This window comes from Parasteatoda tepidariorum, chromosome 8, assembly GCF_043381705.1.
Source record: "Parasteatoda tepidariorum isolate YZ-2023 chromosome 8, CAS_Ptep_4.0, whole genome shotgun sequence".
NCBI classification, from domain to species: Eukaryota; Metazoa; Arthropoda; class Arachnida; order Araneae; family Theridiidae; genus Parasteatoda; species Parasteatoda tepidariorum.
Window position 1 is genome coordinate 3,854,939 of NC_092211.1, and position 13,970 is coordinate 3,868,908.

At 29.2% G+C, this 13,970-nt stretch overlaps 1 protein-coding gene across 1 annotated transcript in view; it reads left to right on the forward strand.

The window, feature by feature from the left end:
* LOC107446982 (glycine--tRNA ligase) overlaps positions 1 to 13,970 on the forward strand; it is a gene marked incomplete at its 5' end in the record, with an annotated part of 50,997 nt that overhangs the window by 34,498 nt on the left and 2,529 nt on the right. The window contains 3 exon segments of the mRNA XM_043055165.2: positions 7,895 to 8,004; positions 10,604 to 10,697; positions 12,449 to 12,636. Coding sequence (XP_042911099.2) covers positions 7,895 to 8,004; positions 10,604 to 10,697; positions 12,449 to 12,636 — 392 coding nt within the window.

Consider the following 13,970-nt stretch of genomic DNA (forward strand, 5'->3'; position numbering starts at 1 on the left):
AGTTTATTTTTACACCCTTATTTGCTTAAAATTATTAAATAATTTGCTTAAAATAAATTATTCAAGCTACATGATTTAATGCATTTATAGTATAATAGTAAACAGGGCTTCCATCGCATATCCTTAACCTTAATACCGCTATCATTAAATAAATGGAATAAGCTTAGATAAATAATAAAAGTTAATTTTTTCTACGCTTTAATTTTCAAGGAATAATATGTTTTGATCAAACAGATTTCATTCTTGAAATAGCGAAATTATTTAGTAGGTCCCTTGGAGCAATATCATTCTTATCCTCTTTTGACGAAAAATAGAAAAAATTGGTTTACAGAGTTTCTGAAAAAAGTATGTTAGCCTTCTTGCCACGCTTTTTTTTTTTCATTAAAATAAGTTCGGAAATTGCGTATTTTTTATAGCATATTTTTAAAATCAGGTGACTCTAAAATTGGCACGACTTCTTACAAATTTCAATTTTTAGTATTTCCTGCTTAACAAAATAAGGAATCTTCCTGATAACAAATTATACTACAATAATATCTTGGGAATCGTGCTAAAGTAAAAAATTAAACAAAATAGTTTAGTATATTATCAGGAAAAAAATCTACTTGGTATCATTAAGAAAGAGTAAGAGATATAATGAAATAATTAGTGAATCACACGTGGTCAGATAATTAAAAATTTAATTTCACAACTAAGATGTTAGGACGACATTTAAGATACTGAGATATTTTAAGACGATTAAAAATTTTGGCTATGTATTTGACAGCTTTTTATGTTTGGTATCTTTATACTCGTTGAAGTGACTAATAAAACATCAACACTATGTTAGATAATCGATGTTAAAGTCACAAGAAACAGAAAGAAAAAAAAGAGAGAAGACAATCAATAATTTATATTCTTTTTTCGAAAAAAATAGTATGCTTAGTAAATAATCAGCTGTTTTGCATTAAATAATTTTAAACAGCGGAATGTTTTTAATTTCTTCACAAGATTTTATTCTCAGCTAGCAGACAATAATTCTTTTTAAAAAAAACTTGACTATAATTTAAAAAGGAACTTTACTTTAAAGAAAACCTAAATTAAAGTACTAAAAAAATCGATTAGTATATTAATGAAGTAATAATAAACGTAAAAAGGTAACGAATAAGATTTTTAAAAATGTTAAAATTTAATTAAATAGTTGGTAAAATAAATCTGGGAAACACTTCCGGGAATTTCTTTTAAGAGTAAGATGACATGGGGTGAACCAACCAGTGAAAGAACATTTAATAGATATTTTTTAAAAATAAAATTTTAAAAGTTTTAATTTTGATTGATTGGTAACTGTAGCTTACTACCTAATAATAGGAAGTCATCTAACAATGCATTGAGTTACCTGGTCTTAGAGTCTTCTCTAGAAAAAGTTTTGAATTTGTTAGTATCTGTTCAGCGCCTTGTTTCTTTGACAAAATTGTAAGGTCAATGTTTGTAGTTATCCGTTTAAAGTACAATTAATTGCATATGTTTTTTTTTTCTTATTGTGAAAAAGAGAATTCAAAATAAGGTTATTGAAGTTACGTTTTATTTATTTTAAGCATCATAACATAAGCAAGTACTGAGATTAGGAGGTGTTTATTAACAGGATTACCAAACGATGAAAAACCGACGAATAAACAAGTGTTCTTTTGCTTGGATTCTTTCAAATTAATGAAAATAAAAGAAAAATTTTAATTTTCCTGTACCTTTAGTCATATTATACATCAAAATTATGTTAAAAATACAAAAATCAACTTCTAACCAGAAAGGAACAGGCATGTTCCTTCACTGGGAATAGATTTCCCAGTGAATGAACAGTATGCGTGAAATAGGATTTTACATGAATAATTAGTATTTCTGTGGTATAGAGGACACCTGAAATTCAGTTAAATGTTGTATGAATAGTTCCTATAACAATTTCATTTCAAAATGCAAATTTAATTGTTAAATTTATTTAAAGAATTATAATAATAATTTATTTATTATTTATCTTTATAAATGTAGTGATTAGTTATTACATAATACCTTAGACACCTTAATAAACTATGCTTACTGACTAAATATAACAACTAAATACAATAATAAAAACTTGAATAGAAAATTTCTTTGTAGGCTTTTGTGCCAGTAATTAGCTAAATTACGGTCTTTAACGTCCTGACGGGAACTGGTAGGAAAACTCCATTTAAAGACAATCATCCAGGTGAAAAATGTGTGAAGTTTTTTTATAAGGCAACATCCACCGATAACTCAGTGCAATGCTAAGATAATTTCAAAAGGCAAAACTTCCCTTAGAGAATAATATTCGAAATACTGGTTTTAAGAACTTTAAAAGAATCTTTAGGAGGGAAGTAGCCCTGGCATCCTTTTAGAAAGTGATTGCATTTACAATGTGAACGAAACAAGAGTTAAATACTACCCTTAAACGGTAAAAATCTTTGGCCCTAAAAATTATATCTAAAGTACCAAGGAAAGAAAAAGTACCTGTATTGGTAGTTTTTCCTTACTGAAGAATTTTTTTATGTATTATAAAATCAGTCAGTGCTATATATTTCATTGGAAAAAGTGATTCATGAGATGAAACGATGACCGCAGCAGCATTTTACAAATATATAGCAAATGTTTCTATCCATGGCTAGTTAAAAATGCTATCAAATTCCCTATTTTGCTTCTGGATAGGTATAAATCTCATATCAATTTGAAACTGAACAAGTTTTGTTCATCAAAACAAATTCTCTCTCTTAGCTTTCTACCTAATTCATGGAAATCTCCCGTTAGATCTTGAAAACAAAAGAATTGTTAAACAATATGTCAAGAAAATTTTACATCCATTTTTAAATAAGATTTTGAGGCATCAACTGATGAAGTTAAAATGTTTTTATGAAACGCTATATTTTTCCATTCGATGTAGAAAACGTTTACTTTAACAAATGCATGCGAAACAGACACCAAGAGTTAATGAGCAAGACAGCTTATCAACAAAACACATGCTTCGAGAGTAACGATGCACTATCTCTTCAGAAGCTTGAGAAGGAAATCTCACAAGTTGTGTTGCAAATTTTTAAAGGAATATTGACAGAAAAGTTTAATCACCCAAATATCCAATAACCTGTGCTTTTCTCAATATGGAAGAATTTATTTCAAAAAGAACATTTGGTTAATCAAATTTTGGCACTGAAGATGAAACAACTAACATTGATAATGAATGCATTTTGAAAGCTGATTTTGAGATAAGTCCTCTTGAGGCATTGTTAGTTGCAAAAACAGTTGGTTCCATAAGTAAATGATAAGTACTGCTGAAGACCCACTAGATATAAGTCAGTGAGAGATGGATTTTATTCAAACTTTGAAACTCCTTTTTCTCATTTATTATCCAGTGAGGAATTCTAGAAATGGTACTGGAAAATCGAGAGAAATTTCGAAGATACAATTACATTGGCCAAAAATTTGGAAAAAAGAGGAAGGTTAAAACAAAAGAAAAAGAAATAAATTACTTTTTTGCATTAACCTCAGAAAAAGTACAAAAATTTAAAGAGATTGAAAGAGCTGGAAAAAAAGTTAAAGCAGAAAGTATGGCGTTGAGAAAAAAAAATACTTAAAAAGATTTTTAAAAAAAAACTTAAAAAATATGGGAAAAGGAGTAAACAAAAAAGTGATCTAATTAAAATAATAATAAAAACATCATCGAATTACACAATGATAAACTCTCATAATTTAGAATGGACTATTAAACTGTGAGAAAAAATATGTAAAACATTTTTTTTAAATTATGTATTCAAACAAATTTTACTTTCCATTCCATGAATGAAAAAAGTAACATTTTCCACGTTAACTCTTGGTTATATGCTGTAATTTCAAGAAAAATCTTGTTTTTAGACATCTGGGTGGCCTAAGGATTCCTAACAAGCATCAAACATTCTCAAAATTAAGTGTTCATTCACTGGAAAATTTAGTGTTTATTCAATGTAAGAACTGTTCCTTCTCTTGGTTATCTTACTACTTATTATTTAAACCACCAAAAGCTTAAAACAATATTATGTAAGTTAGCTAAATTTTCTTTACATAATTTGCATTTAATAACAAATTTGTCGACACCATCATTTAGCTAAAATTACAAAGTTTGAAATTTTTATGGTTTTTTTTTAAAGGCAAGCTAAGCTTAAGTGTTCCTTCAATGGTTAGTTTACCCTATAAGATGTTGAGAAATTTGCTCTGTTGTGAGAGATGCTTAAAAATGTTGACTACGTATTCTTATTAATATTTATGAAATATATTATTCAAGAAATTTATGAATATTTTATTCCAAATTTATTCATACGTATGTATATTATTGAAATTGTATCAGTTATTGAGAAGAAAAAAAACTAAAATTTAAAAATAAAAAATTATCACATTAAAGAAGCACAATCTGTTGTATAATCATATTCCATCAGAAGTATGCTTTTATAAAACTCCACATTCGCTGAATAAAATGTTTTTTATTCAAATTTCTTTACTAAATTGCAAATAGATTTTTAGACGACTAAAAAAGAAACATCGTATTTTATAGCTTAAAAAAATAAAAAGATAAGCAAACGATAATCAGCGAAAAAAATATGAATGAAATTTTACGCTACGCGCGCGAAGTCAAGTTCCTTGCAAGTTTGTCACATTTTAATATTAATCGCCCCATTTAATTATTTCTTTATAGTCGCCAAATTATTTTTTTAAAAATGATTAATTTTCATTTTTCTCAGCTTCTAATAAATAAAAACAGTTGAAACTTTAGATTTTTCAATTGAAAAATATGTAGATTAATATGGTATAAAAAAATTCATACCTTATAATTCAAAATTTTTCATCCTCAGTTTAATTAAATAATAAAAAGTAATTAGCAATTACTAAAAGTTATTTTTTTCATGAAATTATCTTTGGATAAATGAGTTGTATGACTGGGTGAAATTTTCTTTGAATTGCTTTATTAGTTTTAAAAATATGACAAAAAACGTAAAAAGTGAAATTAACATTAGAGGTACGAGCTTTGGATTGCTCTCCTGACCAAACTATGGGGACCATATTTCCCAGATTGCGGCTACCCCCGATATTTTGAAGGTTAAGAATCCAAATATGTAAAAAAAAAAGGGGGGAGGTTATTCGGAGAAAGTACGTTTTTGTGTCTGATTTCGTAACTTAATTAATAGTTAGCACTAATTGATTAGCATATTTGAGGTCACCCCCAGGAATCATTAAGATTAACGCTTAGTTCGTGAAAATCCGATAATTAGAACGAAAGCTATTCAGGGTGATATCTTTTTTTTTGCTGACTGTACATACACCAGCCCAAGATCCTCCATTCTTAGAATTGCCTCCCTTATCTCTTAAGAATTCCTATTATATTTCATATTTAACCATAATCACCACTCTGCAAACTAAATTTTTATATAATGTATAAATAGATTTATGGTTAATACCTATATAACGTTTAAAAAAAAAAATTTGTGTCCCCAAAGTGTGTAGGCCCTCGATATATCCCTCTACAACGATATATTTCACTTGTCCCCAAAATAGTGTTGTAGTGAGGTTTTACTGTTTCTCATAAACAGGGTTGCCACTCCACAGTGAGAATATAAAACTGAATAATGCAAGAAATTGAGTGTTTTTCTTTACCAATTAAAAAAATACAGGGATTTTTTTTTTTTTTCGTCTTTTAAAAAAATGACCACTGAAAGTGTAATCTATGGGATATTTGAAAATGATCCTCTTAAGTTTTCCTTCAACTAAAATGAATATAGTTAGCTGACACAAGAGCACACTAATTGTGGTGTTTCCTCTTTACATATTGTGTATAATATGTACAAGGAATCTTTTTTCCAGATTTGAGTGGCAACCCTGTGAGAAAAAATAAAATTTTTAAAAAAAAATTATTTTTAAAAAAATGAAATATTTTATTTATTGAGGGTAGCCGACAGAAAGGGATACTGAATCGCGACTTAGGTTATATGATTTTTTTTCTCTCTCCACATTTATCCATTATCGTCAGCAGTTGCCAACTGCAATAACCGTGTACCTACCTGCTGAGTCACCTGTTTTTTTTTTAAAAAAACAAAGGTTCCTGTATTGTACAACTATCTCCTGTTTACCTGTATATTCTCAAACTTCTCTTTATTTCTTGAAGACATTTCTAAAAAAAAGAAAATTGGCTATAAATTATCTGCTGATGGCAAAAATACTTGACTCTTATTCCTCTGCAGATGGTACTATTGCAAGTACTGCTGTATGTTGAATGTTAATAGTTTAAGTAATTATAAATAATGGTTTAAAAAAATCCTCTTTAGATTAAGATTAATATACATATTTTTTACTTCGCTAAATGTAAGTGCTAATATTATTTCCACTTTGGACTTCTTTTTGACTTACATGATTATGCATGACATATCAAAACTTTACACATAGCCTCAAAAATGCTGCTAGTAAAATCTCCATTATTTTATTTCTCCTAATGTTATGCATGTGTCTTTTTCCTGTATAGGATCTGCTGTTTTGACATTCAATTTGAGACATATATACATATATATCAGCCTTTATTTAGGTCTTGAGTTGTAGAAATGTAAAAAAATTATTCAGTAAAGCTTCATCGATTAGTTTAGCTTGTAGATGCTCACGGGTAAAATAAAAGTTCTTTTTTCAAATTTCCATAATATGAAATTGTGTTCACGCTAATCTGTTTCAATGGCTGAAGACAAATTTATTAGAACACACCACAAACATAAAAATAATGAAATAATAGTAAATCACATCATTGGAAAACCGTTCCAGTACTTCCAAAAATATCGTCCTCACTTCTTCTCTTTTTCAATTCTTTTGTTTGTTTTTTTAATCTCGTGGCCATCTAGAGGTGGCTAACTTTACAGGTGGTATACCAGATTAACTCCTTCTCAGCCAAAGGTGTGTAAATGCACCATTTCAATAAGTATTTTTTTATTAACAATGTGATGTATATTTTTCACTAATTTTATTTTCTACTATTGTCAAGGGTTCTTAAGATATTTATAAAATATTAGTAAGTCAAGTGGAGTAAACACTTTCTGTTCTTAAACTATGCTAGTTTCTAAATGCAATTTGACTTTTTAAAAGAATTATTCTATTTTAAGATTAATTGTATGTTTTTATGATGTATTAAATTTGCAATTTCTGTAAAAAAGAAAATGAAACATATGTCTTTTTAAAAAAATAGTGTTCAACCAAAGGATTTAGTTACTGCACTATATTACCATTATACAAACCATTTTATTTCTTGAATTAAATATCATTTTTCATGCTCGAATTTTTTTTGTGTCCAATTGAATTTAATTTAAGTATATTTCAATGAAAGTGCAGTAAAACCTCGCTACAATGATAGTTTTGGGGAACCCAATAAATATAGTGTTGTTGAGGGATATAATATTATATTGAGGGCCTGTGCATACTTTGGAGACACAAAAAGATTTTTTTATTTTATTTTAATGTTACATATGTGTTAACTATAAATCTATTTATACATTATATAAAAATTTAATTCACAGAGTGTTAATTATGGTTAAATATGAAATCAGATAGGAATATTACATATGTGACTTCTTAGGAGATAAGGGAGGAAATTCTAAGAATCGAAGGTGTTGGGGTGGTACATCAAGGACGGAATACAAAAGCCATTCATTGTGGGGAAAAGAATCAACAGTTCTCTCGTCAGAAAAAATGGCAAAATATGATAATTTTTTTTACATTATTTGAAATAAATAGAGAAAATAATTTAAAAAATCGAAGAATATATTGAGAGGTGGATGATTGATAATAGAGTAGCTCAATTTCTATGCTTTTTCCTGAAATGAATTGTTCTTCTATATTTAAAAAATCTTTTTTCTAGTTGAAGAAATCATTCCTGCTGTGATAGAACCTTCATTTGGAATAGGGCGAATCATGTATGCTCTCTTCGAACACAGTTTTCGTACCAGAACTGGTGATGAAATGAGAACGGTATCCTTTATTTTTTACTTTTTCATAAAGACAAAAAGCTTATGAATAAACCTAATTTGATTCTCATGTCGAATATTTTTTCTGTCCTGTAGCGTTTTTTTAAAAGGTTATTTTCGATTTTTAAAAGCCTTTAAAGGTGCTTTTTCTTCCATTGGGTGTTTTTAAAATGGGCTTAATTTTTCCCTTTCCGAAAATAAGAATTTTTTTTTCTTTGCCATATCAATTTTTATCTATTTCAGCTTACCGTTGGCCCATAGCAAATTAAACTGCCAATCATGTTACATGTTTGAAGAAATACTTGTGAGTCCGCATGTGCGTCTACTGAGCTGGGTTCGGTGAGATTCTTGCAATCTCATGTGCGACTCTACAGCATTTTGCAAGATATTCTCTACTTTGGGCTTCATTTTCTGCCCTGTGAAATTGAACTCCAAAAATCTCTCCATCTTTTTATGGTGGCTAATATAGCAAAAAAAGAGAGTTCTTTGTCAGAAACTAATTCTTTTATCATCATCATTTAAAATCTTTGAAAATTTCTTTGCATTTTGTTAATGCATATAGTGCTTAAAATTATTTTTTGAGTGTTTAAAAGGTGCTTATTTTTTGTTGAAAGATTTGGCTACACACCCTGATTCAGAAATTTAAGAAGTGATAACTGAAATTCAAAATCCTTGTATTGTAACAACGTTGCATTAGAGATTTAATTTGAAAAACAATGTAGAAATGGGAAAAAAAAAGACTGTACACATTTCAATCTTCTAGAATTAACTTATTATTGAGGATTTTATATATTATAAACATGTTTTTATTGATTGTGGTAATTAAGTTTAATTTAAAAGGAGAATTTCACTTAGTTTCAAATATTATTGGCACATTTCTTTTACTTAATTGTCTATATATATATATATATATGATATATTTGTTAAATTATCTATATATGATATAGCCTGCAGAAATAAATTATAAAAAGAAATTCTTTGTTGCATTTCTTTTACAACTTTTTTATTTAATAATGCAATTTTTTTCCAAAACCTGTGTAATATGATCTAAAATGTTGATTTATGCCCTCTGATATATGTAATATCAAAATATACTTATATATGGTCATATAAATAATTATCAAAAATTTAATTTTACAAGTTTCTCTGAATAAATAGAAATAATCTGCTCTAAAAATCAAATTTAATTACTCTCTAGCACATGTTTTTTTTTTTTTATTGCTCCAAGATTATTATTCTGTTGTTCCATCCCTGAAATAATCTTTTATTTAGAGATAATGCTATTCCAGGGACCAAAGAACTGAGGGGGGGGGCAGAAGGGTCTTTAGCCCCTCCCCTCCATTTGAAATGAAGGAACACAGCCCTATCTAACATTGTAATTTTTCACTCAATACTTGTGTAATTAAATTCCTGTTTATCTCGAAAACCTCTATCTCAAAATTTCTGAAATTCACTACATTTACTGTCTAAAATCAATGTATTTTCCATGTTTATGTCGAATATTTATTTTATTTATTTATTTTTTTTGAAACCTCCGTTTCTCAAATTTCTAATAATAGATCACGAATGTCAAAACTTTCTTGATCAGTAGATATGAACAGGTTGGGTGTGTTTCTAAGAATTTCAATCACTATCCCTGCACTTCCTTAACTAGAAAGGAATACAATGATTCTGGCAGTAACTGAGGGGTTAAGAGTAATGACCACCGAGGGTTAACTTTTCAACATAGATAAGAAAGCTAAGAATAGAAATTTATTTTCACCTCAAAATTGCAACCAATGGATGAAAGAATAATTAGGAGTTTAAAAGTGAACTATAGAAAAAGTTGGTATGCGAACTTGCAAATGCTATCAGAATGACTATTTTGCTCTAAAATCTATCCAAAATGGTTTTGAGAACAGCTGATGAACAAGAGAGCATCAGTGACGAAGAAGAAACTGTTGACACTGAAAATGCATTGCCAAAATGGAATGCGATAAAATCTAGATTTAATGTTGATATTAATTGTGAAGATTTTTACTAGCAGACAACTGCCCGGTAACATGCGGAAATCGTAGATGAGAAAAAAGGATATCAGATGAAGAGGAAGAAGCTTATGACCATATTGATGAACCAAATGTGAATGCAAAGGAAGTATAAAAAGCAGAAGAAATCTTATAAACTATTCTTAAATCCCAGGAAAATGTTGGCTATGAGGAATTTGTGCTCTTTCTATACCTTAAAAGAATAATCGATACAAATTAGATTATAGTTCAAAAATCTTTGAAAAATTTCTTTCAGTCTTAAATTTATGTAAATATATGTATGTGGTATAAATTATTTAAAGAAATGCCTATTTTTTTCTATTAAAAACATTTAAATCACTTTTAATAGAATTTCTTAATTAAATTAAGGTTTTTTTAAAGTACCTGTTTAACTCCTCAAATTTTTCACCTTTCATATGAGATTCAAGATCAACTGGTTAGACTGTCCACTAGTGAAAAATTACAATGTTAGAAGGGATGCCCTCCCCAGTTCCGCAGTCTCTGTCTGTTTATGAAAATTCAAAAAACATGTCCCTAAATAAAGCTATGACGTCTAAAATAATCTTCTCTTCCTTGTAGTTTTTCTCTCTTCCTCCTAACATCGCCCCCCTCAAGTGCAGCGTACTTCCTCTCAGTAATCATCTGGACTTTGCACCCTTTGTCTCTCAATTATGTAAGTTCTCTTTTTTATATATCTCTACTGACCAGGTGTACCCCGATTTCTTGTATCTTCCTTCCTGATCTAGGATCAGGGCAAGTGATTTTTTTCACGGAATTCCATGTATTTTAAGACCGTCGAATCCTGAACTTCCGCAAACCAAAACTTGTAATTCAATGAAAGTTCCATCATTTCGATTTATTCCAAGGATTTGAAGCATATTGGTTCCAGGACTTCAGTGAATCAAAACTTATAATTTGACGAGAGTTCCATAATTATGCTTGATTCTGTGTATTTTAAGACCCATGATTCCTGGACTTGCGCGAATGAAAACTTATAATCTGACGAAATATAATACATATCTAACATTTAAACAAACGTCCTACCCCACAGGTGGTCATTCTTAACAGTTGACCAAATCATTTCAGCTCACCAGTTCTCGAAAGTTCTTGTTGATTAGCACTCAACTCTAACCAATTAGTATTCTAATTAATTTATTATACAGTTAATTGTGAACCTTCAAGGGACCGAAATTTCGGTTCCCAAAACCGGGACATCACTATATCCGTTTTGCAAACAATTTTAACTACTAATTCTTAACTCCCCCTTTTATTACACTTAATTTAAACCAATGACTAATAAAATGAAGTACAAAAAGGATACAAATATAATATGTTGTAACAAAAAATTTGTTGACTTTTATTTTTTATTGCTCTTTGTCTTTCATACAAAAATAAATAGTAATGTTTAGCTGATGAGCAATCCTCAACATCAAACATAGAAACACTTCCCGGCTCTCCAATAATTTTTCCTGAATTTAAGTCATTCCGCTTTTTAAACCTGCCTAATCAGCCGTTCGAGCCCAGAAAAGTAGTCTCACCAAATCGCTTAGTCATTTCATCCATTTTGACTTGAAGCATTTGTCCAGATACTGGAAGATCACGGCCTCTTTGAATGCTCAACCATTTCAATAATGAAGCCAACAAGAGGAAATGCTTATTGCTACATAGATGGTTTTAAAAAAATTGTATATGTATTTATTTTGAAGTAGAAACTTCAAAATTATTACAAAAAATGAAGAAAATAAATCAGTCAAAGACTGAGAAAAGTTAATACCTTTCTCTCTTTTGATGGTTCACTATATTCACAAAAATTAACATTATATGTGAGGCACAGGACCAAACATTTCTTTCACTATAGCGGGAGTTTGACTATAGTTATTTCTTCTTTGCAAAGGTAAATTGCTGGGCTCGATTACCTTTAAACAATCGTACCTAATGTTTGATTTTCCATTGATGGGCCAACATAATCTTGATGGTAACTATCAATAATTCTATTTTTTTATAGTAACAACATAAATAACCATCATCCCAATGTAGGAATTTGATGGTTTGTTCATGTTGAACCATCATAGTTTCTTGAAATGTTGGAACGATCATGAACAACCATCATTCCTATGTAGGAATTCGGGCAGACGGTCCAACATAAAAGAAGAAAATTATTCCTAAGAACCAAAAGGAATTTCCATTAAACTATCTTGTACAGTCATGAACTGAGAATCAAACATCTCTTGATGGTAAACCATCATAGTGTATCATTTTCCAACATGGAATGATTTGTAGGCATATCAAGCAACATGAATGTTGGTGACCATCAAATAATGTTGGACCATCATGATTTGAACTGAAACCAACCTAAACCATCGGGGGTTTTTTCATTTGGGTACGTTGTCTTGCAGGTGGTCATAATCATTTCTTTCATTTCAGCTCAAGATCTGACGAATAATGGGGTATCCCATCGTGTTGATGACAGCAGCGGATCTATCGGACGACGCTACACCCGGACGGACGAGATAGCCGTTCCATTTGGGATCACAGTTGATTTTGACTCTTTAAAAGAACCTCTTTCTGTCACCTTACGTGAAAGAGATTCTATGGAACAGATCAGAGTGCCTGTGAGTAACCAACATCCTTAAGCAACTCAAAATTACTCCACAAAAAAGATATTTCGAGCATACAAAAACAAAATTATTGTCTTTAACAAGGATGAGTTTCTTTTCCAGCTTGTTGGCAGAATTCTGCATTTTTTTAATACAAAAACTAAAACAAATTCCCCTTTTTTTTTTGGAACTTTTGAAGAGAAATTAGTTTTTTATAGATTTTAATACCTATGTAAACATGATTCAAAATTGTATTTACTGGATTTAAAGCTACAGAATTGGTTTTTAAAGACCCAATATTCTTAATATAAAATATGCTATTCGAATTTGTATAAATTTGCCGATTTCATCATAAATCCAAGTGACGATCTTTTTGAGGATTACCAATTTCCATGTGGTTTTTAAGATTCCGATACATTTAATACGGTTTGCGAGTTATAAATTGCGCGTCTAATCTTAAAGGCACTTATTTTCGATTTTCATTTTTTAAATGCACTTAGGTGTTTCTAAAAAGTTGCTTAATTTGAGTTGCTCAAAAATGTGATTTTTTTTTTCTTTACCATGTTGATTTTCGCCACGTGTTATGCTAAAGCATGCTTTTCACATTGTTTGTACTTGCGAGTTTGCATGTGTGTCAACTGAACTGAGTTTGATGAGATTTTTGCACTCTCGTGTGCAACTGTGCTGCATTTTGCAAGATATTCTCAATGTCAGACTTCATTTTCCACTCTCTGAAATCAAACCGAAAAATCTCTATCTTTTTATGCTGGCTAATATAATCAAGAAAAATATTCTTTGTCAGAAACTAGTTATTTAATCATGATCATGTAAAGTCTTTGAAAATTATTTTACATTTTGTTAATGTATAAAGTGCTTAAAAATGTACTTTGAGTGCTTAGGAAGTACTTAAAAAGTGAAAGTTGGCATCATACATTTGTACGTGGTATATGGAATCCTGATATTTTATTGTAATATTATTTCACCATGAAAAATTCCAAAACTTGAGGTAAACTCAAGTTTTTAAACTGCTTACTGTTTGTAGTTTATTTTGTTTTTAAATTTTTTTAGCTTAGGTGATTTTGTTTTAGGAAAGAAACTAAAAAACAAACAATTAAAATTTTTAAAACCTCTAATCATACGAGAAATATAAAAGTAATATTTAATTCTTGTTATGTATTAATTTGTTTTAATTTTTGTTTAAATTTTCTTCAATAAAAATATTTAATTCGAGTTTATGTTACTCTATAAAATGCATACATTTATTTTTGCACTTTCATTCTGTAAGCTCAGGATTTTTTTTTTTTTTTTTTTTTTTTTTTTTTTTTTTTTTTTTTTTTTTTTTTTTTTTT